The sequence below is a fragment of the Microtus pennsylvanicus genome, chromosome X, assembly GCF_037038515.1.
Source record: "Microtus pennsylvanicus isolate mMicPen1 chromosome X, mMicPen1.hap1, whole genome shotgun sequence".
Classification (NCBI taxonomy): Eukaryota; Metazoa; Chordata; class Mammalia; order Rodentia; family Cricetidae; genus Microtus; species Microtus pennsylvanicus.
In genome coordinates this window covers 141,443,880-141,466,473 of record NC_134601.1, presented here as the reverse complement: position 1 = coordinate 141,466,473, position 22,594 = coordinate 141,443,880, and the positions used below count along the sequence as shown (strand labels likewise).

Here is a 22,594-nt window from a genome sequence, read left to right as displayed (position 1 = left end):
CCCTCTGCATGTGTGTGACAATCTTGTAGCCTGGTCTCTTTGTAAGGCTTTTAACGTTCAGATCAGAACCTCTCCCTGGCACTAGCTGGCTTTTGTTAACCTGTTCTCCCATGCTGGACTATCTGGCCCCTCCTCGAGGTAAGGGGAGGAGCTTGGTCCTGCCTTAACTTGATGGGCCATGCTTTGTGCCCTTGGGAGTCCTGTCCCTTTCTGAAGGGAGATGAGAAAGAATGGATGGGAGAGGGGTAGATGAGAAAGGGGAGGAAACTGCTTGGTATGTAAAATAAATGAAAGTAAGTTATTTAAATAAAAAGAATAACAAAAAGGAGGTATTTTTAGAAAGCATTTAGGAGAAGCTGGCCTTGGTGACATACACCTATAGCCTCAACACTCAGGAGGCAAGAGCAGAAAGACTACCAGGTAGAGGCCATCAAGAACTACATGGTGAAACTGTCTCAAAACAAAACATCTCAAAACAAAAGAAGAGATTTAGGTCACTCGCTGCTTATTGTTGGTAGTTAGTAAAACGTGGAAAACAGTCATTTTCATCAGGAGATGACAGTAGATGGGGAACTGATTTATGTTCTAATCACGGAAGGCACATAAGATGAATGAAGTCCATCTGGTGGATGTGTCAACATGTAAAGATCTCAAATATAAAACCCATAGCTGAAAAGAGCAGGGGCTGGGTTACTCCGTGGTTTGACCCCATGCCCATGGCAAATAGCGTGTGTGGGAGGCAAGCAAAAATGTAAGCGCTATAAACACAGAAAATAAAGATGGAGATGGCTGAAGAACAATCTCTGTTTTTGAAGAATTTTCAGGCATTTAAAGAAAATTCAAGTAAACACATGATTACAAAGCAGGAGGAGGAAGGCGTAATTAGTGAGTATTATGCTTAATGCAGACGGAGGAGGGGTGGAAGGGAGCTGAGGGAACATTCATTTCCCAGCAATGGCAAAACCTGTGTCTCTCTCTCACAGTAAATCAAGTCCCAGAAGACAAGAACGGTTTACCTCAATAAAGCATAGGAAGAAAGGCTTGCTGCTAGAAGGTGGTGTGATTTCTACCACCAGAGCCTGCCTGGTAAAAACAGCTTGAGGTTTCTCGGAGCTGGGCAGAGGAAGGGCGAGGCAAAGCAGTAGAAGAAACACGAAAATTCAGCCGACAAGAGCTCTAGACCTAGCCTGAGGGGCGAAGGCAAGGCAGCTTCCTGAAGAAGAGTGTAACAACTACATTTTGAAATCCACAAATGAAGGCCCTGCAAACATGATCGGTTGTTCCCACTGCCACTTCTAAGGGAGAGAATAAGGCCAGCCGTAATTGGGGTTAGGGCATCTCAACAGAATGAGGAGGAGCAATAAACATAGCGGAGTGTACAGCCAGCAGAGATGTGACTAATTAACCGTAGGTTTTCATCCTATGCATCTGGGAGCCTGATGGAACAGTCTTGAATTTGTTTGTTTGTGGGGGGCATAATCTCCCAGTGTTGCCCAGGTTGACTTGCGTTACTCAGGTAATCATTTTATCTTTACCTCCTGAGTGCTAGGATTACAGGTGTAAGACACCATGCCAGGTTTAGAGTCTCATTTTATGCTCCTTGACCCTCCCCCTACCACTACTGATTGGCCCTTACATTTCCCACACTTAGTTCATATATAAAATGATCAAGAGGAAGGATTGAAGGCCATGGTTACCGCTGGAATGGGTTTCCCTATAGGTTGTGAATGATTTTAGGTTTATCTCGAAAGTTTAAATTACAAAATAAAGGTTGATGTAAATGCAACCCAGCTCTGTGAGCTCACAGGCGTCCGTCGAATTTCTGTACTTTTGAGGGCATTTAAATTAAATTTAATACCAAAATGGTATACAATTTTGTGGCAAGAATTCTCATGGGAGAATATGAGCTCCAGAAAAAAGGAGTGAAAGCCAAAAGCGATGTGGGTGGAAACAGCATTTCACTATGTGGGCAGGGAGACCAGTGAGGTCTGGATTAGGCTGCTAGTATGGGTGGGCTGGGCAGTGAAACCAGGGACAGGAGGGGCCCTGCGGGCTCGGCCCCGCCTCCGCCTCTGGCCTCTGCTTCGTCCCACCCCCTCCCAGGCCTTGGTTCTGCCCTAAACCCCGCCCCAAGCCCCCTACCCTACCCCGCCTATCTTAGCCCCGCCTCCCTCAGTGACGCCACCTCCGGTCTCCAGGGAACGCTGGGGGCAAACAAGCGGCGGTCGAGGCTGTAGCCTGTCCACCTCTCTGTGGTCGGATTTTCAATCCTCATCGGACGCTGACAGGCATGGCTCTGCCGCTTCTGCCTGGCAACAGCTTTAACCGCAATGTGAGTAGGCAGGACGCCCGAGGTCCTGGCCAGATCCTGGGGTCCAGACAGGATCCAGGAATGTTTATCTCCCTAGATCGTACAGAGAGCTAGCTCCTTCCCTTTTTTCCTGTGTGCTGAGTACACCCAAATCCAAACTTCATGGTCCCTCCCCTCCTTTCTCTTAACGTTCATCTGAATGTTTTCCTTAGATGACATCTAAGTGCAGGTAGCAGGGCCATCCAAAGTAGCTGGTGATGGTGATGATAAAATAACCAGGGAGTGTTTAATGTGTGTCCAGTGCTGTGCTAGAATCGCCATGGGTGTTCCCAACAGCCATTTGAATTAGATACTCATTTTGTTTTCATTTAGAGTAGAGAAAACTGAGGCCCAAAGCTGGTCTTCGTGGTGATACTAGTTTTCTTTCAGGCAACTGGTCTTTACAGCCCATGAGTCTAATTATTATCTTTAGTACTCTGGGTGGAAAAAAACCCATAAAATTCGTTATTAAATAGAAGAATCCACCAGGAGGCATGGCAGATAGGGAAGCCTTCCATTTGCCTATAAAGTTTAGTGTCACACTATGGAGACAGACACCTATACCCAGAGTACAGGATGAAAGTACAAACACACACAAAACAAAACAAACAACCATCCAAACATCACAACCCCCCTAGAACATTAAAGAACTCGGCAATAAGTAGCAGTGTATGTAACAGGAGGAAAACTAGTCAGGCTTTTGTTTCTAGGAGTTTCTGCCCTTTACTTGGGTTTGCCAGTGTCTTTATCAGAAGGCAGTATAAACGGATGAAAAGGAAGTGACATGGAGCCCATCGAGGTGTTTGTAAACCTCTGATCAAAGTTTACAAAGCATTCAGTGCACCCAATTGACTACACATTCTGAGCAGTGTCTGTATCTCAGTTGCTGGCCCTAGAGTGGCAGTATTTGTAGATTTTCCATCTGAGATTGATTTTTAACCCCTCACACCAGTCAATTCAACTTCGAGCGCTGCTTTGCACATTTCATTTCTTGGCTGATGGAGGTTAAGAGTCTGGCCTCTGAAGCATAACATTACTCTTTGGCAAGATTAAGTCAGCCAAATAAGAAAGGCTCCAAGAATGAGGGCATAAAAAAGATTCCAGAAATAAAGAAGCATGCTATGCAAAAGTAATTTTAATAAAAAATGTAAGCAGAGCCTTCAGCTTTTGGCTCTGCTATGCTTCTGATTACTGATGCCCACTGCCTGCAGAAGTATCTCAGTTCTCACATGCAGTGATTAAGGGTGGGAAGGAAAAAGGAGTGTTTGGATGAGATATTTTAAAATCAGCAACATAGTACAGAGTGTACTTTGCTTTTTTTTCTTTCTTTCTTTCGTTCGTTCTATCTTTCTTTATGCTTTTTAAAAAGATTTTATTGGGAAGACTAACACATGCAGAACAATGCATAGTGGGTTTTCCTGAGCTGATGGTCATGAGCTGCACATTACGGAATGGAGTGCTAGCACTGCACCACACTGAAAGCGACCCCATCGACTGGGGTTGCCATTTTCAGCAGGTAAAAATCAATATTCTGGATACTGCCTGAGGCCTAGTTATACTAAAATATTACTTGTTTAGATTTTGTTTAGAAATCAAATTTAACTGAGCATTTTGTATTTTATGTGGCATTATATGACCCTTTCCTCCCTCTTAATCTTCGCCATTCTCTACACATAATCACTACTTTGACTTTTGTCACTATAAACAATAAAATAAGATTTATTTTTGACTTTTTGGCTTTCACCTGAACCTTTTGTATGTGGAAATGTTCTGTGATTTTTGTTTTGTGACGTCTTTGGTTCAGCAATACGTTTGTGAGATTTGTCCATGTGGCTAATGTTCCATTGTATGAATATGCCATGTATTTAGATTCCTTTGGATAGTTTACTGTTGATAGATAGCTCCTTTGGGGCTTTTACAAATACTCTTGCTATGATTCTCTTGTTCATTTCTTTCAGTATGATTACTACAGTGTATGGCACCGATATGGGAACTTTAGTGGACTCTGCACAGCAATTTTCATTTCCACAAGCATTTTTATTTATGTTTTTTAACCTCTAAATGTTTGTATTGTTTAGTTTTTTAATTCTACATATTTTTTGTCAGAGGATGTACTGCAATTCTTTGCAGTCTTAAAAATTTATTTTTAATTTTTATTTACATGTAAACATGTGTGTTTATGTATCTGTAGAAGGCAGATGAGGACACTGGACACCTGGAGATGGAGTTAAAGGAGAACTGTGAGTTGTTGTGATTTCAGGAACCAACTTGGGTCCTCTGGAAGAGCAGCAACCACTCTTAACCACTGAGCCCTCTCTCCAGCCAACACCATCCCCACTTTGGTTGTTTTAATCTGTACTTCCCTGACTTCTTAGTGAAGTTGAACATTAATTTTTATACGCCTTTAATTTCTGATTTAGAGGCAGAAGCAGGTGGATCTCTGTGAGTTTAAGGCCACCCTGGTCTACATAGTGAGTTCCAGGACAGTCTGATCTACTTAGTGGCTCAAGAACAGCCAGGGCTACAGATCCTATCTCAAAAAAAAATGCAGTAAAATGGTCACTTCTTATGAGTGTTGACACACCTGACTTTCATATAAATTCTCAACTGGTCATATGGTGTATATATATTTAACTTGATAAGAAATTGAATGCCTCCTCTGAGACAGGGTCTTATGTATCCCAGGTTGGACTCAGTTGGAATTTACTATTTAGCCAAAAAAGACCTTGAACTCATGATCTTCCTGCCTCCTTTTCTCTAGCCATTGAGAGGCCTGTGTTTGGTGGCCCATTTCCATTTTGCATTGGCAGCAGTAATGAATAAAAATTCAAGTTGTTCAGAGCATTTGATGTTGTCAATGTTTTGGATTTTAGCCTTTTTAATAGACATGTGGTATATCTCATTTTAATTTTAATTTCCCTAATGTCTGGGATGTTGATAGACTCTTAGCCATTTGTAATCTCCTTTGAAAACTATCCATTGGTCTTCTACTTGTTTAAATCTGATTGTTATCTTTTGAGATATTAGTGTTGTTGTTAAATAAACATCTATTATTGCTATGTGGGCTTCTAATATTTTCTCCCAATCTGTAGCTTGAAATTTATTGCTCTTAAATCAAGCTTAGGAAATATGCATATATTTTAAAGAAAAATTACAAGATACATTCAAACATATTTCCAATGCAAATTAAGGATTTTAGGATTTTTCTTTATCTTCTTTGATTTTATATTTATAGTTTACTTGCATTGTCAACAATTAATTACTTGCTAGTCTCAGCATAAATATATATTTTTAGAATTTCTGACACAAATAACAATGACTTTATTGATTATTAACTATTTATGTTTTTAAAGGGTTCTTTATAGTATAGCTTTCTCTGTTTTAAGGATATCTTTCACTAGTAATGTATTTCCAAATTACCAACTGAGTACTTTATAGTAATTGAGTAAGGTAAGTAAATATGTAGTAATACTACATATTTGGGGCATGTAGTATTTGCCAATGTTTTGGCTTGAATCCAATACATTGCCTCTACCTAAATAAGTGCTCTAAATGACTAGTTTTCAATTTTACTTATATAATTGCCATGAGTTGGGTTTTGTCACCATCTCCATTTTCAATTAGCTTCATTATTTTCATTGTGCTTTGTATTCTTATTTTGTTGTTTCATTATAATGTAAAATCATTGCATGGTTTCAAAGTAAAATTTATAAAATGAGACAGGGCTCATGACCTCACAACTTTGCTCCCTCCTTCTCTATAACTAGCCTTAAGAATCATCTTTCTCTCTTTCCACACCTCTTCTCCCCTTCCTTGTTTCTCTCTCTCTTTTTTTTTTTTGGTTCTGTCTCCCTCCAGTCTGTTTTTAAAACAACAATCTCTTAAAAGTATTTACTTTTTTCTCTTTACTAAATAAACAGTAACCTCTGCTTATGCTCTTAAATCTTTTTATTTCATTTTAATGGCATATCTTGAAAGTCACTTAATAGGATATAGAGCTAGGCCTCATTGCTTTTCACAACTATAGAGCGAACCCATTGTGTGCACTTAACAATAGTTTATTCAGCCCATCCACTTAGTAGTTTCAGCTTTTTGCTATTACAAATGGTGCTATAATACATCACCAAAGTTAAGCTTTAAAAGAGGCCATCAGAAAACTGAAAAGGAAGTCAGCACATAGTATGGAGAAAATAATTTGCAAGCCATGTAGCTGATAAGGGACTTAGAAGGAGAATTTATTTGTTGTGCATGTATGCATGTGCGAGTGCACACACGCTACTGCCCATGTGTTGTTAGATGACAATTTTTAGGGACTGGTTCTATCTTAAATTAACCCATTTCTAGTAATGTATGTATTGCCACAAAGCTGTGGCTTACTGGTAAGGTTCTGGCATCTGTCTCCATATATGATGTGGGATTCCCTTCTATATGCTGTGACTATGTTTTTATTACCATTGGTTAATAAAAAACTGCTTTGGCTTATGGCAGAGCAGAATAGAACTAGGCAGGGAAAACTAAGCTGAATGCAGGGAGAAATAAGGCCGAGTCAGGGGAGATGCCATGTAGCTACTGAAGGAGACAGATGCCAGAAGATATAAGAGCTAGTTAGAAATATGCCTAAGTCATTAACCACACAGTTTGTTTGTGATTATTCAGGTCTGGGCATCTGGGCAAAGTGCAGTCTCTGTTTACACACACACACACACACACACACACACACACACACACACACACACACACACACACCTTCCAAACAATGTCAAGGGCTTTTTGGATTGTGGAAACCAGGATCAATAAAGGAGCTTATGAGTGATTGGGAAATCCCTCCAGGGGATAGGAGATTGACTGTGACTTAATTTTTATGGTATATTACTAAGTATAGAGTCTGGTTCATTGACTAGTTCAGCAGCCTAGTGAAAGGAACTATTAAGGTATTTCAGTGTATGACTTTCCATATTATGGACGATCTTAGATATTCTACTTTAGTGTACCTTCCTTTCAAACTTGAACTTGGCTTTTTTTTTTTTTACTAAATTTCTCATCTATTGGTCCTCACACTGAGAACTGTCAGTCCTGATGGGAATATTTTCCTGTCTCTTCTTTGCCCGATTCATCTTATCCTCTGACCCCAGAGCAACAGCCAGTTATTCATAGATCCTCAACCCTACTACTTCAGCCCAACAATATTCAGCTGTGGCTAGGCAAGCTTACCAGAGTAGAATGCTACATGAATGTAAACTCAGGTGCTGATATCACGTTACTGTGCAAGCTGGAGTCTGTTCCTTTCTGCTTGATTTTCTCCAGGGAAAACCATAGTAATGAGACTGATCTAATAATGGTTTTGATACAGGAAGTGAGACAGTAAATCTTGGGTCAGATTTTGTCTCAGAACTAATCCAAAACACAACCAAACATATCTCCACAAAAAGCAAACAAAAAACAGCAACAACAAAAAAATAGTGTGCTGTCAATGGTGACATGGTGCCTTGAAAAGAATGCTTCAAAAGAGGAGCATTGCTATGAAAGTCTACTCTTCTACCCCTCCTTTATACAAGCACAGTTTCTTCCTGGCTCTTTGGTGACTTGGGACTGACTTGACATAACCTGGTTGTGTGGGTGTGAGTGTGTTGTGATGGAGGAGGTATGATAGAGGTGTTGGCAGTTGATTTCTAAAGAACAGAGCCAGGCTGCATACGTGTAGGTAACAATCTGAATCATTATTGTTCATAAGTTTCCTCCCCCAGCCTTAAAGCTGAGATGTTACCTTCTCTGGGCAGCTGTCATGGTTCTTGGTTTTCTTTGTAGGAGGACTGCCCAGACCCTTCTAACTTATCCCAAGCTATCTACACTATAATAGAAATAAGGTTCTTTTGATCCCTATCTACTGCCCTGACAAAGGCCAGGAACTCACATGGAGCTTTAATTAATTGCTCTTGAAATGTCTGTTGTTTATATAAAGTCATGTTACATGTGGACATTTATTTTATAGCACAAATGATTGTTTTGCATATTATTGTGGATATTATATAATTTTGAATTTTTGCATATCATTTCTGTGCCTATATTATCCATAGTTAATGCTATAATTTTTAGGTTTTTTTCAAGTGTCCGTATATGTGTAAGTATCACTTTTTATGTGCTCTTGTTGCAGAATTCTGCCCTCTGGTAATGGCATGGCCATTGTTGTCTTGAAATCAGAGAGGCACTGCTTACCAGCAGAGACCCTCAGAAGATCTGGTCTATTAACAGTTCTTCTTAATGAGGTGCAGGATGGGATGAGTGACCTACACGTGCGATTCCAACCACTCCAGCCTTCCTGATCCCCACAGCTGCATATAATCGTGCCTCTGCAGCGCAGCTTGTGGCCTGAGGGAATGCTAGAGGACTGGATGTTAGGGAAATGAAGGCTGACTGTGGGAAAGCCTCTGCTCCAGGGATGCAGCTTCCACGAGGCGTTGCTCCTATCAGGGTGGGCCTTTTTCGAGATGCAGCTGCTCAGGAGTCACCATACTTTTATATGTAACTCCAACAAACTGATTGCTTCATCAAGATGGACTTAGACAGATAAATTTCTTTGGCCTGTCAGTGCCCTATCCAGGAAAATAAATGTCTCTGTGTATCTCCCCAGGAAAAGTCTCATAAGAGCCCTTCACTACCTGCCAACTGGGTGTGTATGTGTGATATATTTTAGCACTTGACCATATCAACATACAGATTATTGTAGACTTTTAGTATCAAACAACACAATTGAGGTATCTTTTGTACAACTGCCAGGCACTGGCATTGTTGTCATTTATCATTCTTATAACATTGAAGGGCATATGCTATGTTTACTGACAAGAGACTGTCCGGGAGAGGCCTTGCCAGGCCATGGAACATACACACTCTTCAGCTTGCTGGGGATTGTTACCTCTGTATTTCCATTGGTGGTTTTCGACTTTGTCACTCGCAACACTTGTCGACTGAATCTGGCCCTCATCCTTCTCACCCCCTGGCATCTCTTGTGGATTCTCTGTCTGCATCACCAGAAACAGTGGGAAGCAAGGTCTCACAGTTGAAATTGTGAGGAATTTCCCTTTTTTACTGTTGATAAGGACAAGCTTTCGTTTTCTGTTTTGGTGAATGTAATGCTTAGGCTTCTATGGAAAACAGTGTCTTTCTTTTCTGAAGTAAAGAAGTTTTTCTGCCTTAAATTATTTACAAATAAGTAAAACAGGCCAATTAGCAAACCACTGTTCTAAATGTTTGCTTGCAGTAATCTTTATTTGGAAATATTGTACATAGCTTTTTTTTTTACTGCTTTTCAAAGTTTTAAAGTAGTTAAAATAGACCTAATTTAAAATGTGACACAATTTTATGGATAGAAATTTCTCAGTTACTTGACACTTCATATGCATTTTGTGATGGAAAATAAACAGGGGAAAATGTATTTATATTGGGAAACACCCTTTACTGTAAGAAAAATCAAAAATCATAACTTTGGCACATTTTTATTATTGTCTTTTGTATTCACAGTTGGGAAAGGAGAAGTTTCATAAATCCCAACACTGGGGCTTTTGTAACAATGTCAGGATGCTGGTGAGTGATGAGAAGCCTGGAATAGGTGGAGACCCGCTACCTGGACAAAAGATAAAGCCTAAAAACACTGTGTTTCCAAAAGGAGATGGAGCCGATGCACCATCCTGGGCAGCTTTTGATAAGCAGGTAAGTCACATGACATTGGAGAGACTTTCAAGTTTCACATGTGGATGTGAGAAAATAAGCTACTTCAATATATATATATATATATATATATATATATATATATATATTAAGGTTTTCATTTTGGCTTTTTATATATACTGCATTTGTGCATAATATTTCTCCCAATTTATTTTTTGCAAGTTGACAAATAGAAATGTGTGCAATTGGCCCTCTGTGTCAGCAACCAACTTGCAATCCAAACTATTTGGCGTCGGGTACATCTGTGCTGAATATGTATAGATTTTTTGTTTGGTGTTATTCTCTCACCAATCTCCTTTGGCAACTGCTTACATAGCATTATATTCCACAAGGTATCATAGGTCACCCAGAGATAAGTTTGAATAACTAGAGTCTGTATGGAGGTTTTATGCCAATATTACACTGTTTATGTAATGGACTCCAACATCCTTGTGAATCTCTGGAACAAATTTTCTGCTTATAACAAATAATGATTATATATTTAGGATGTAAAACGTGGTTTTGAAATATATACACATGTGCAATGGCTGAGTCAAGCAAATTAACATGTATCACTCCAGTATTTTCTGTGGTGAGCAGTTGTTTTTGTTTTTTATTTTGTTTCTAAAGACAGAGTGTTACTATGTAGTTCCAACTGGCCTAGAACTAACCATGTAGGCTAGATTGGCCTTGAACACCAGGTAGGCCAGGTGGGCCTGCCTTTACCTCCAAAGTGCTGGATCAGAGGTGTGAGCCACTATGCCCAGCTAAGAATACTTAAAATCTCCTCTTGATGTGCCATGGAACTTACTCTTTTCTGTTCAACTTTAATTTTGTATCCTTTAACCAAGGTTACTTCCTGGCTAGCCTTACACACACACACACACACACACACACACACACACACACACACACACACATCTATCCTAAACAAAGAAATATTATCCTTTGTTGTTTCAGACAGGGTGGTTTTGTTGTAAGGTATCAAACGCTTATCTTTCCCAACTAATACTTAATCAACCTTCACCCCATCTTTTTCTCTGTATAGGATAATCTATCTTTCTAGAGATACTAAGGGTTAGGTCACTGTGTCTCTTTTACCTAGTGAATTGGCATTAATTACTTTTGTATGTTCTAAATGTGGCATTAAATATCAATTGAAAAAAATACTTTCTTTTGCTGCACACTGATTGTGGTTCTCCACCACTAAGTACCATAGTGTGAGATGATGAGAATTGTTTAGTAAATGGAAGAAATGCTGTATTAGGCAAGAGTCTGAAGTTTTGTTTGAGATGGAGATCTCATGGAGTCTAAGATGGCCTCTAACTCATTTACATGGCCAAGACTGGCTTTGTACTCCTGATCCTCCTGCCTCTGTCCTCTGAGTGATGGAATTACATATTACATTACACCTGGCTTATGAAGTTTTAATATATATGTTTGCAAAGAATAGACACAGATATCCAACCAATAGTTGAGAAAGGGGAGGTCAGTTTTGTGTCTTCTATTTCTCTCTCTCTCACTCTAATACTGGGCATTGAACCCAGGCTCTCAAACTTGTTAGGCAAGCAGTCTACCACTGACTAGAGCCCCAACCTTTTAGTATCTACAGCAGGGACAAAGATCAAAGAAAGAAACCCAAGGCGAGCAGTTATTTTCTATAGGGTGACATATGGCCATGCCATGTTTGCAACAATCCTCAATTATAGATTCATGCGTTGTTCTCTAAGAGGAATCTGTTATTTTTATCAGCCTTAGAAATTAAAAAGAAAACAGTTCAGGACCAGATAAAGAATTCAAATTACAATATGCTCAATTTATCAAGTGATTTATTCAGTAGGTTTTAGCATGGGTTGGTTGACAATGTCCTGAATTATAGTAGAAGTGATACATTCCCAAGACATCTGTAATATGGTACATAAATTAAAGTACATATTATTCAAAGCCCAGTTCTGATACCTATAAAGAGATCTAACAGACCCCAGGGAGGCTTCTTTTCTTGGGAAAGTGACTCCATTTTCAACATGGGTCAATATTTCTTTAGAAAACTGTTTTCCATGTCTGGCTCTATGTTGGACTTAGAGCTTGAAAACAATTTCTGAACTTGGAGCAATTATGCATGGATTCCTGTAATTCTGCATCTTATAGAATATTTAATATGCAAGGACCAAAGAAAGATTTTATTTTTACTTTTTAAGTAAAAAAGAGGTTTTTGATATTTTTAATTCACTATGGAAAAACTAATATTACATTCTCTTACATGTAATTTTGAAAATTCACTGTTTCATTTTTCTCAATATTTAATATATGCCATTCAAGAAGACTTTGCAGCCCTTTAAGAACTTATAAAATTATGTAGACTATTTCATGAAGGTGAATTATATTAGCCTCAGACTGCTTAAGAAGATGAAGAGCTTGCTCATTTCAGATATGACTAAATGCAGCATAATTCTTTTGCTTATTTTGTTGGTCAACATGAACTAAATATTCATTGAGCTTTAAATGAGACCCTAAGACTATGAGATATTATGTACCCTGACAAGATTGTGAGCGACACGGCAGATTCTAATTAATACCCAGAACAAATCATAATGTGTTTCCTCCATTGGTGCTTCAGCAAAACAAGTCAACACCTGTTAATTATTTGGTTTCTTCAAATGAGACACTTTCAACTTGTAGCCTGCTTTCCCAATACCTCTAATCCCAGGGATGTATGTAAGGTTATACTTTCAAGTAATGCAAAATAAAAATGAAGGCGATTCTTTGGAGACCATATCCAAATGAGTATCCGTAGTAAATGTTATTGATGACCACCCAGTTCCACATTAGGGGGTGTGTTTCCATTTCCTAGCTTTAGTGATTGTCTTTCTAAGCAACTCACACTTGTAATCCTCTCTGGAGATTTTCCCCTGGCTGATGGAAGTTGAAAAACCCAGACATATTCCAGCCCTTTTCTAGAAGCTGACAAGATTAACCAAAGTCAAGGGGCTATGCTTCGTTCCCTCAAGGCAAGAAAACTCTATGCAGTGATCCAGGCTCCCTTGTGCACCAGACCAGTGTTTAACCTGATCTATGAATACATGCTTGTTTGGCTTATTTCCCTTTCCTTTGCTGCTGCTGTCGTTTTCTTACAAAATTCTCTCAAGATAAATCATGTGTGCCTACCCTGTTTCGGGCTCCACTTTTGTCGGTCTCAGCCTAGGATAATATTACAGTTTATATCTGTGATTCTAAAAGTGATGATTAAAATACTCTGGTTAGATAACCATCACCTGACTAACAGAGAAAGTAATATTTGCAGTCACCCAAAATAGCCAGTATGTGCTATCCTGCATGGTCTTTGCAGTGAACACATCTTGCCAGTCGCCCTTCATTCATTTGCACATATTTTTTTCCAGGTGGACAATCAGATTTATTCAGGCTGGAAATGTGCCTATTTAAAACTGCTCACTTCCCAGCTTCTTGTAGCTAGAGCTGTCTATGCAATTCAATTCCAGTTTTTTATATATATATATATATATATATATATATATATATATATATATATATTATACTTTGGCTAATGATATGTGTTAAGCTTTATTGGGTGGGCTCCTTGGACAGTTATGTTTTCTAACGTAAAGAGTCAGGCTCAGCTGGAGTGATTTTCCTGTTTATCCTCTATTTTCTTCTCTGTAATTAGTACATAATTCTTCAGCTCTGGTAGCCGTCCTCTGAATACAGTAGAGATAAATGGGCCCTTCATCCCTTTGGGCATAATAGAGATACCACTTCAGGCCCAGGCTGACTTTCTCTAGACTTCTTATGTGCGAAAAATCAGCTTCTATTTCAGGAGTTCTCAGTCTATGCAGGCATTTGGAAATGTGGTGGAGGTGTTCTGGTTTGCTACAAAGCTTAAGGAATAAGGTTGGATTAGGGCAAGGTGAAAGAGCTACTTGTCTTGGGTTCTCCGGTGAAGGGAAGCCCCAAATTTAGTAATCATGCTTGATAGCATTTGTTATAGAGTATTTAAGTTACTGCAAAAATGTCATGTTTAACAAAGTAACATTTTTAAATGATGATAGGATCAGTAACTGTGCTATGTGATTCACACTAAGCCTGAGGTGAAAGGCTTAGCAGTATTGATTTTTCCCCAAATCTTTAGAATTTTGGTATTTTGTTCAGCAGAATTTTCGTTGAGACAGGGTTTCTCTGTGTAACAGCCCTAGTTGTCCTGGAACTAGCTCCGTAGACCAGACTGGCCTTGAAGTAACAGAGAGTGCTGGGATTAAAGGCATGTGCCACCACCACCCAGCTTCACTAGGATTTTTTATTTTAATTTTGATGTTTTAAACTGCCTTATTCATAGACTAGTACTTACTGGGAGGGGAGGTCTGCGGCCAGTGACTATCTGGATGCCAAAGGAGCATTGCACATCGTTGCCATGTGAACCAGGCAACCCTATGCTGCATAGAATCACTCGACCTAAAATGCCAGTCATGCTTCTGTTGAGAAAGTCTTCTTTGCTTAAAACTGTTAGCACTGCGATGAGTGATATAAATAGCTAAAACAATTTTGTTTGCTGTTTCCCATCTCTGAAATGGCTGTTGATGTCATTGACCTCAACTAAGGAAAAGAAGGCCATCATAGGCCAAGTTAAAAGACTACTCCAGAGTCATGATGGAACACAGAACATGAACACAGCTAAGCCTGGTGGCTCAGACATACAATTCCAGACACTCAGGTGGCTAAGGCAGGAAGACAATAAGTTCAAGGCCTCTCTGAGAAAGAAATGGAATGAACTCGTGGCCAGCTTGGGCAACTTCCTGAGACCCTGTATCAAAATGAAAAAAAGAAAAGAAAAACAAACAAATGCAAACTAAAGCTAGGAATGGAGCTCAGTAGCAGAATTCTGTTCTAGTATGGGTGAGACCCTAGGTTTAATCCCTGGTACAAGAAAAAAAAACCAGAAAGAGAATGGTGTTCCAACCATAAAATGCACCATTCATTCTTAATGGTTCCCAGCTATCACCTTAGTACCTTCATTAAGAGGAAATGGAGATAATTGTAGTCAATATGCAAATAGAAAGTTATATTCACAAGAAGTACAGTAGGAGCTAGGATCTGAGATTGAGTGTTAGAGGTGCTAGTTCTAGTGATATGGACCATCAATTCTCTGTGTCCTGTAGCTTAGTCACTTTACCTCTCTGAGCATTAGTTGCCTTGATTTCATGTGACTTAGGGCTTGACTACATGATTTCTAAGAGTCTTTTTGCCTCTGGCCACCAAGAATGATTGTTCATCCTAGAACTAGGCCTAGGGTTTTAATTACCTCAGGCTGAGATTTGGTATTTAGCAGTTTGTGATATGCAATAGTTGGTCACTTTTATATATAATCTATGGTTAGTTACTCTTATAAAAAGTCAAAATATTTAGAAATGTGTTGAAGACTAAATGTTTTTATGACTTTGATCTGAATGTTAAGCACCATTTACACAGACTCTACAATTATGCACTCATTTCTCTTCAGTTTTCAATGGCAGATAGTTAGCATAATTTGTTTGCTATTTCATAAATGATTCTACTATAGAAAGTGTCAGAATAAAGGTTGATCTTATGGGGGGTATACATGCATTTAAAAGTACTATTTCATTATTTTCCATTTATTAAAACATAATTATGTTTAAAAATACTGACCACTGAATTAGAATTTTAATAACTTTGCATTAATTGACTTTGAGTTTATAGTGCACTAATTATATAGTATTTTATGAATCTACTTTGGAGAATACAAAAATAATTCAGGCTCTTAGGTCACCTTGATTTTTTTTGTGTGCATGTGTGTGCACATCAGTGCACATGTGTGTGAAGGTCAGAGTCAACCTCCGGTATGGTTCCTCAGGATTGTTTTATGAAACAATCTCTCACTGGGATCTTGAGTTCACCAAGAAGATTTGGCCGGCTGGCCTTTGAGTCTCAGTACTCCCTGCCTCTGTCTCCGTCCAGTGTGTGCCACCATGCTGGCTTTTTATGCTGAAGATAGAATTCAGGTTCTCATTCCTAACAATCATTTTGTTCACTGAGCCCCTTGACCTAAAAAAGAGCAAGTAGGTTTCTTTTTCTTTTCTTTTCTTTTCTTTTCTTTTCTTTTCTTTTCTTTTCTTTTCAAGTTGGTTTGTTATGTACTGCTTCCTTAGCAGGTGTCAGAAAAGACAAAGGTTAAGATTGGGACTTGTGTTGGGGACATCGTGGGAGGGGTTATATAAGACATTTGGTTCTGGATAAGATATTATCAGGAAGAGGAGTACTTTTCTTTTCTTTTAATTGAAAGAAAAAAAAGAAATTCCTGCCTCCTCCCAGCCTCCCATTTCCCTCCCCCTCCTCCCACTCTTCTCCTCCTCCCCCCACTCCTCTCCCCCTCCCTCTCCAGTCCAAAGAGCAGTCAGGGTTCCCTGCCCTGTGGAAAGTCCAAGGTCCTCCCCCCTCCAACCAGGTCTAGGAAGGTGAACATCCATACTGGCTAGGCTCCCACAAAGCCAGAACATAAAGTAGGATAAAAACCCAGTGCCATTGTCTTTGGCTTCTCATCAGCCCTCATTGTTCGCCATGTTCGAAGAGTCCGGTTTTATCCCATGCTTTTTCAGTCACAGTCCAGCTGGCCTTGGTGAGCTCCCAATAGATCAGCCCCACTGTCTCAGTGGGTGGGTGCACCCCTCATGGTCCTGACTTCCTTGCTCATGTTCTCCCTCCTTCTGCTCTTCATTGGGACCTTGGGAGCTCAGTCTGATGCTCCAGTGTGGGTCTCTGTCTCTATCTCCATCCATCGCCAGATGAAGGTTCTATGGTGATATGCAAGATATTCATCAGTATGGCTATAGGATAGGGTCATTTCAGGTTCCCTATCCTCAGCTGCCTGAGGAGCTAACTGGGGACATCGCTCTGGGCACCTGGGAGCCCCTCTAGGTTCAAGTCTCTTGCCAACCTTAAGATGGCTCCCTTAATTAAGTTATGTGATTCCCTGCTCCTCTATCCAACCTTCCTTTCTCCCAATCATCCCGTTTCCCCAAGTTCTCCCCATTCTCCCGTTCTGACTTTTCTCTCCCCATCTCCCCTTACCCCCGTCCTACCCCACCCCCAAGTTCCCCATTTTTTGCCCGGCAATCTTGTCTACTTCCCATACCCAGGATAACAACTATGTGTTTTTCTTTGGGTTCACCATCTTATTTAGCTTCTTTAGGATCACAGATTATAGACTCAATGACCATCATTTGTGGCTAGAAACCAATTATGAGTGAGTACATCCCATGTTCCTCTTTTTGGGTTTGGGATACCTCACTCAGGATAGTGTTTTCTATTTCCATCCATTTGCATGCAAAATTCGAGAAGTCATTGTTTTTTACCGCTGAGTAGTACTCTAATGTGTATATATTCCACACTTTCTTCATCCATTCTTCCATTGAAGGACATCTAGGTTGTTTCCAAGTTCTGGCTATAACAAATAATGCTGCTATGAACATAGTTGAACAAATGCTTTTGTCGTAAGATAGGGTATCTCTTGGGTATATTCCCAAGAGTGGTATTGCTGGGTCCAGGATCCCGAATTTCCCGAGAAACTGAAACACTGATTTCCAAAGTGGTTGCACAAGATTGCATTCCCACCAGCAATGGATGAGGGTACCCCTTCCTCCACAGCCTCTCCAGCAAAGGCTATCATTGGTGTTTTTGATTTTAGCCATTCTGACAGATGTAAGATGATATCTCAAAGTTGTTTTGATTTGCATTTCCCTGATTGCTAAGGAGGTAGAGCATGATCTTAAGTGTCTTTTGGCCATTTGAACTTCTGTTGAGAATTCTCTGTTCAGTTCCGTGCCCCATTTTTTAATTGGGTTAATTAACATTTTAAAGTCTAGTTTCTTGAGTTCTTTATATATTTTGGAGATCAGACCTTTGTCTGTTGCAGGGTTGGTGACGATGTTCTCCCAGTCAGTAGGTTGCTTTTTTGTCTTAGTGACATAGATATTCAGGATTGAGACTTCATCCTGATGAATAGTTCCTGTTATGAGTATAAAATGTCCCTCTCCATCTCTTCTGATTGATTTAAATTTGAAGTCAACTTTGTTAGAAATTAGTATGGCCACACCTGCTTGTTTCTTAGGTCCATTTGCTTGAAATCCCTTTTCCCAGCCCTTTACTCTGAGTAGATGCCTGTCTTTGTGGTTGAGGTGTGTTTCTTGTAAACAGCAGAATGTTGGATCCTGTTTTCATATCCAATCTCTTAGCCTGTGCCTTTTTATAGGTGAATTGAGACCATTAATATTAAGTGATATTAATGACCAGTGGTTGTTTACTCTGGTTATTCTTATTGTTTTTGATAATAGAGTTTGTGTGTCTCCCTTCTTTGAGTTGTGCTGGTGAAGGGTCGCTAGATGCCTGAGTTATTGTAGGCAGTGTTGGCTATGTTGGATTCCTTTGGTTGTGATTTTTCTTCTATTACTTTCTGTAGTGCTGGATTTGTGGCTATGTATTGTTTAAATTTGTTCTTATCCTGGAATGTCTTGTTTTCTCCATTGATAGTGAACGATAGCTTGGCTGGGTATAGTAGTTTGGGTTTGCATCCATGGTCTCTTATTTTCTTAAGTACCTCTGTCCAGGACCTTCTGGCTTTCATGGTTTCCATAGAAAAGTCAGGTGTAAGTCTGCTTGGTTTACATTTATAAGTTACTTGCCCTTTTTCCTTTGCAGCTCTTAATATTCTTTCTTTAATCTGTATATTTTGTGTTTTTATTATTATATGGCGAGGGGATGTTTTTCTTTGATCCAGTCTGTTTGGTGTTCTGTATGCTTCCTGAATATTCAAAGGAGTATCTTTTTTATGTTGGGAAAGTTTTCTTCCATAATTTTGTTAAAAATATTTTCTGGGCCTTTGAGCTGTGTCTCCTCTCCTTCTTCTATCCCTATTATTCTTAGGTTTGGTCTTTTTATTGTGTCCCATATTTACTGAATGTTTTGTGATGAGAATTTGTTGGCTTTGCTGTTTTCTTTGATCAGTGCATTTATTTTCTTTATGGTGTCTTCAGAATCTGAGATTCTTTCTTCTATCTCTTGTATTCTATTGATTATGCTTGTTTCTGTAGTCTCTGCTCGTTGACCTAGATTTTCCATATCCAGCTGGTCCTCAGTTTGTGTTTTCTTCCTTGTTTCCATTTCAGTTTTCAATTCTTGAACTGTTTCCATTACCTGTTTGATCATTTTTTTTCTTGGTTTCCCAGGGTATCATTTATGCATTTACTCATTTCTTCAAACTTTTTGTTATACTTCTCATCCATTTCTATAAGGGCGTTTTTTACATGTTATTTAAGGGACTCTATTGCTTTCATAAAGTCAATTTTTTTCCACTTCTTCTGTGTTAGGGTGTTCAAGTCCTTCTGTTGTAGATCATTGGGTTCTGGTGTTTTCATGTTGTTTTTCAGATTGTTCGGTGAATTCTTGCCTTGGCGCCTGCCCATCTCCTCCTATCGATGCTATCTAATGGGCCTTTTAAAGCAGGAACAGGTTTTTCTGCTGGCCAGGGTCCCCGCTTACAAAATGCCTTCTCTCCTTTTCCTGGGTCCCACCCCTGGCCAAGATCTCTTTCACCACACAGAAGGGTCTTCAGGACCAGGGCCAGGCTCCCCGTTGGCCAGGGACCTCGCCAACAAAAGGCCTACCCCTCTGCAGGCCAGCCACCAAAACAGAGGAACTCCTGCTGCCCTCTGCCCCGAGCTCCCTATCCAGTGCCCAAACAGGCAAAACTAGGTGATCCTGCGGCCCCGCAGAAGGGAGGGGGAGTGAAGGAGGCCCCTGGGCGCAAGCTGGGATATGCCAGGGAGTGAGAGGTCGCAGCAGAGGAGGAGCAGCCCCAGCAGAGGGTACCAGCCCTCGCAGGCTAACGGGGTGGGGTCAGGGGGGTCAGGGAATGCCCCCTCTCCATTTCCTGTGTCCCGCTGTGGGCCAAGAACACTCTCCCCACTCAGGGTGGTCTTCAGGGACAGGACCAGGCTCCCAGTTCACCCGTGGACCTTACCAATAAAAGGTCTACCACTCTGCAGGCCAGGCCCCCAAAAACCTACTTGATTTAGTTGTAATGTGGCGATATTCTCTCAGTGTGGGCTTCACTGTTTCATGCTTGGACTATCTCGCATTTGCCACATCTGGCGCTGGTGTCCGCTGCGTCTCTAACCATATTGTTTTTAAAAGTACTTTTGAAATGATTTTGGACTCTCAAGAAATAACAAAAATGATACAGGGAGTTCTAATGTGCCCTTTCTTCAGATTTCTCCAACAGTGACATTTTTTTCTAACCATAACAAAAATCAAAACATGTCAATTCCCTTAGATAGTTCATTTTTGTCTTCTTTATTTAGTCCTCCTCCCATACCTGGTATTTACAGAGGTCAGAATGCCTCCATTTTCATAGAACTGGAATTATCAATTTTGTGAGCCTCCATGTTGATTCTAGGAACCAAACACAGGTCCTCTGCAAGAGCAATAAGGGTTCTCAACTGCCAAGTCATCTCTTTAGTTCCCTTTTTAAAAAATGTGTATGGATGTTCTGCTTGTATGTGTATTTTTGTACCATTTATGTGTCTGGTATCTGTTAAGTATTTTTTTTTTTGGCCTACAAACCTCTCTGGTGATGCAATAATCCCAATCAGAGCAAATCAGACCAAATTAGAAGATTCCCAGGTTTAATTGGTGCCAGCACTCCCCAGGGGACCCCAGGAAATCATGGAGTGGGGACCAGAGAACTGAAAGATCGTGGAAAACTGAGAGACCATGTGTTCATTGGGGGGGGCAGTTTAAATAGCCTGTGGGAGTGATCTTGACCCTCCCTGGGGAGGGGTCACCATTCGGTGGGCTTTCTTGGAGGTGGAGTTTGGACTGAGGCAATTCCCAGGGGAGGTGGCTCAAAATAGATGCCAGGGCCCTAGTGTGAAGCCCCCAGCTAAACATTTCAGACTCTTTGTATAAAGGGGTATTAGAGAGCTGAGGTGATGCTTTTAACCAAACATTCTAGACTCTTTTTGGATAAAGGGGAGGGGCGCCCACAGTACCCACAGAGACTAGAAGGTGTCACATCCCATGGAAGTGGAGTTACAAATCATTATGAGCTAGCAGGTCGGAGCTGGGAACTGAACTTGGGGCCTCTGGAACAGACTCTTAACAGATGGACTATTTCTTCAGCTCCAAAGATTTGTTTTTATTATTTTAAATTATGTATCTCTCTGTGGGTAGATGCACATGAGTGCAGGTGCCTGTGGAGGCCAGAAGAAGACATTGGATGCTGTGGAATTGGAGTTACAAGTTGTGAGCTATCTAATTTCAATTCTATCATCCAACATCTGCACAAGCAGTGCTCTTAATTGCTGAGCCACATCTCCATTCCCCTCCTCCTCCTTCTCTGAGTTACTTCACTATTGCTTAGCTTTGTGTGTTCTTCTATTTCATATAAATGAAATCTTATTCTTTGTCTATTCTGGAGTCTGACTTAGAAGATGTGAGCTATAACTTTGACAATATGTATACATTAAATTCACATGATAGTCTACCATGAAAGATTTCTTGGTATTTGTACAGTGATTTTTAGTCCTCTGAACTGATAACCTCATTTTTAAACATGTAATTATGTTTCCCTTAAAATATATTGCTCTTATCTCCTTCAGAGTTTTTTTTTTTTGAGGGGGCGATATTTGAAGGTGTCAAAACTGCCCGTATCTTTCAATTTACTTTAATTTTGTTCTTCTATTTAACTTGTTTTGGCATTGGCTTTTGTCGTTGTTGTTGTTTTGATATTTGCTCTTTTGAGGTTTTTTTTTTAAGAGCGAGGTAGAAAATGCAAACAATAGGACATAAAGTTGAGTGGAGAGGGAGGTGTGGAGAATCTGAGAAGATTCAAGGGAGGGAAAAATCAAAATATATTGTATGAAAGCATTTTTAAATAAAAATGAAAAATACCTGTTTTGACTAGGATAGTCAGTGTGCTGTTTTGTGTGACAATAGGTCTTTTGATAAAGAGTATTCTCTAGGGACATTTATCATTTTCTCTCCCTGCCTCATTCCATAGAATTTTTTTATTGCATTATCATGTGTTTATAATTTTGGTTGCTCTCCATCCCCTCTTCTTCTGCAATTCTGTTTTTCTTCTCTGTTATACATTCCTTCACCCCACTGTTCCCCCTTCTACTTGCATATCATATGTGTTCCTTTCCTCACCCCTTGCTGTAATGCCTCCTTGAAGTTGGACTTTGGTTTGTGAGAAGCCTGACATGGGCTGAGATCTGAATGTCAGTCCTCCTGATTGAGCAGCAAACAATCTAAACCTCAGAGACATCTCACCAGCCCCAGGAAATCTTCCCAGAGTAGTTTTGAACCTCTTTTCTTATGAATGGCATGTGCTTTTTAATTGCTTTGTTCCATGAATTCCACAAGGGTGTGAAGACCATTTTTATAGAGCTTTGACTGTATTCTAAGCTACGAGCTTTGGATCTTACACAGACATATATTATTCAGTATTTAGTATTTTTA

The 22,594-nt window shown here is 39.9% G+C and overlaps 1 protein-coding gene across 1 annotated transcript in view; it reads left to right on the top strand.

The window, feature by feature from the left end:
- Positions 1-2,180: 2,180 nt before the first annotated feature.
- The window catches only part of Efhc2 (EF-hand domain containing 2), a 152,232-nt gene continuing 131,818 nt past the window's right edge, over positions 2,181-22,594 (top strand). Inside the window, exons 1-2 of the mRNA XM_075957038.1 lie at positions 2,181-2,332; positions 9,866-10,054. Coding sequence (XP_075813153.1) covers positions 2,291-2,332; positions 9,866-10,054 — 231 coding nt within the window. The 5' untranslated portion in view covers positions 2,181-2,290. The remainder of the gene's footprint in view (positions 2,333-9,865; positions 10,055-22,594) is intronic.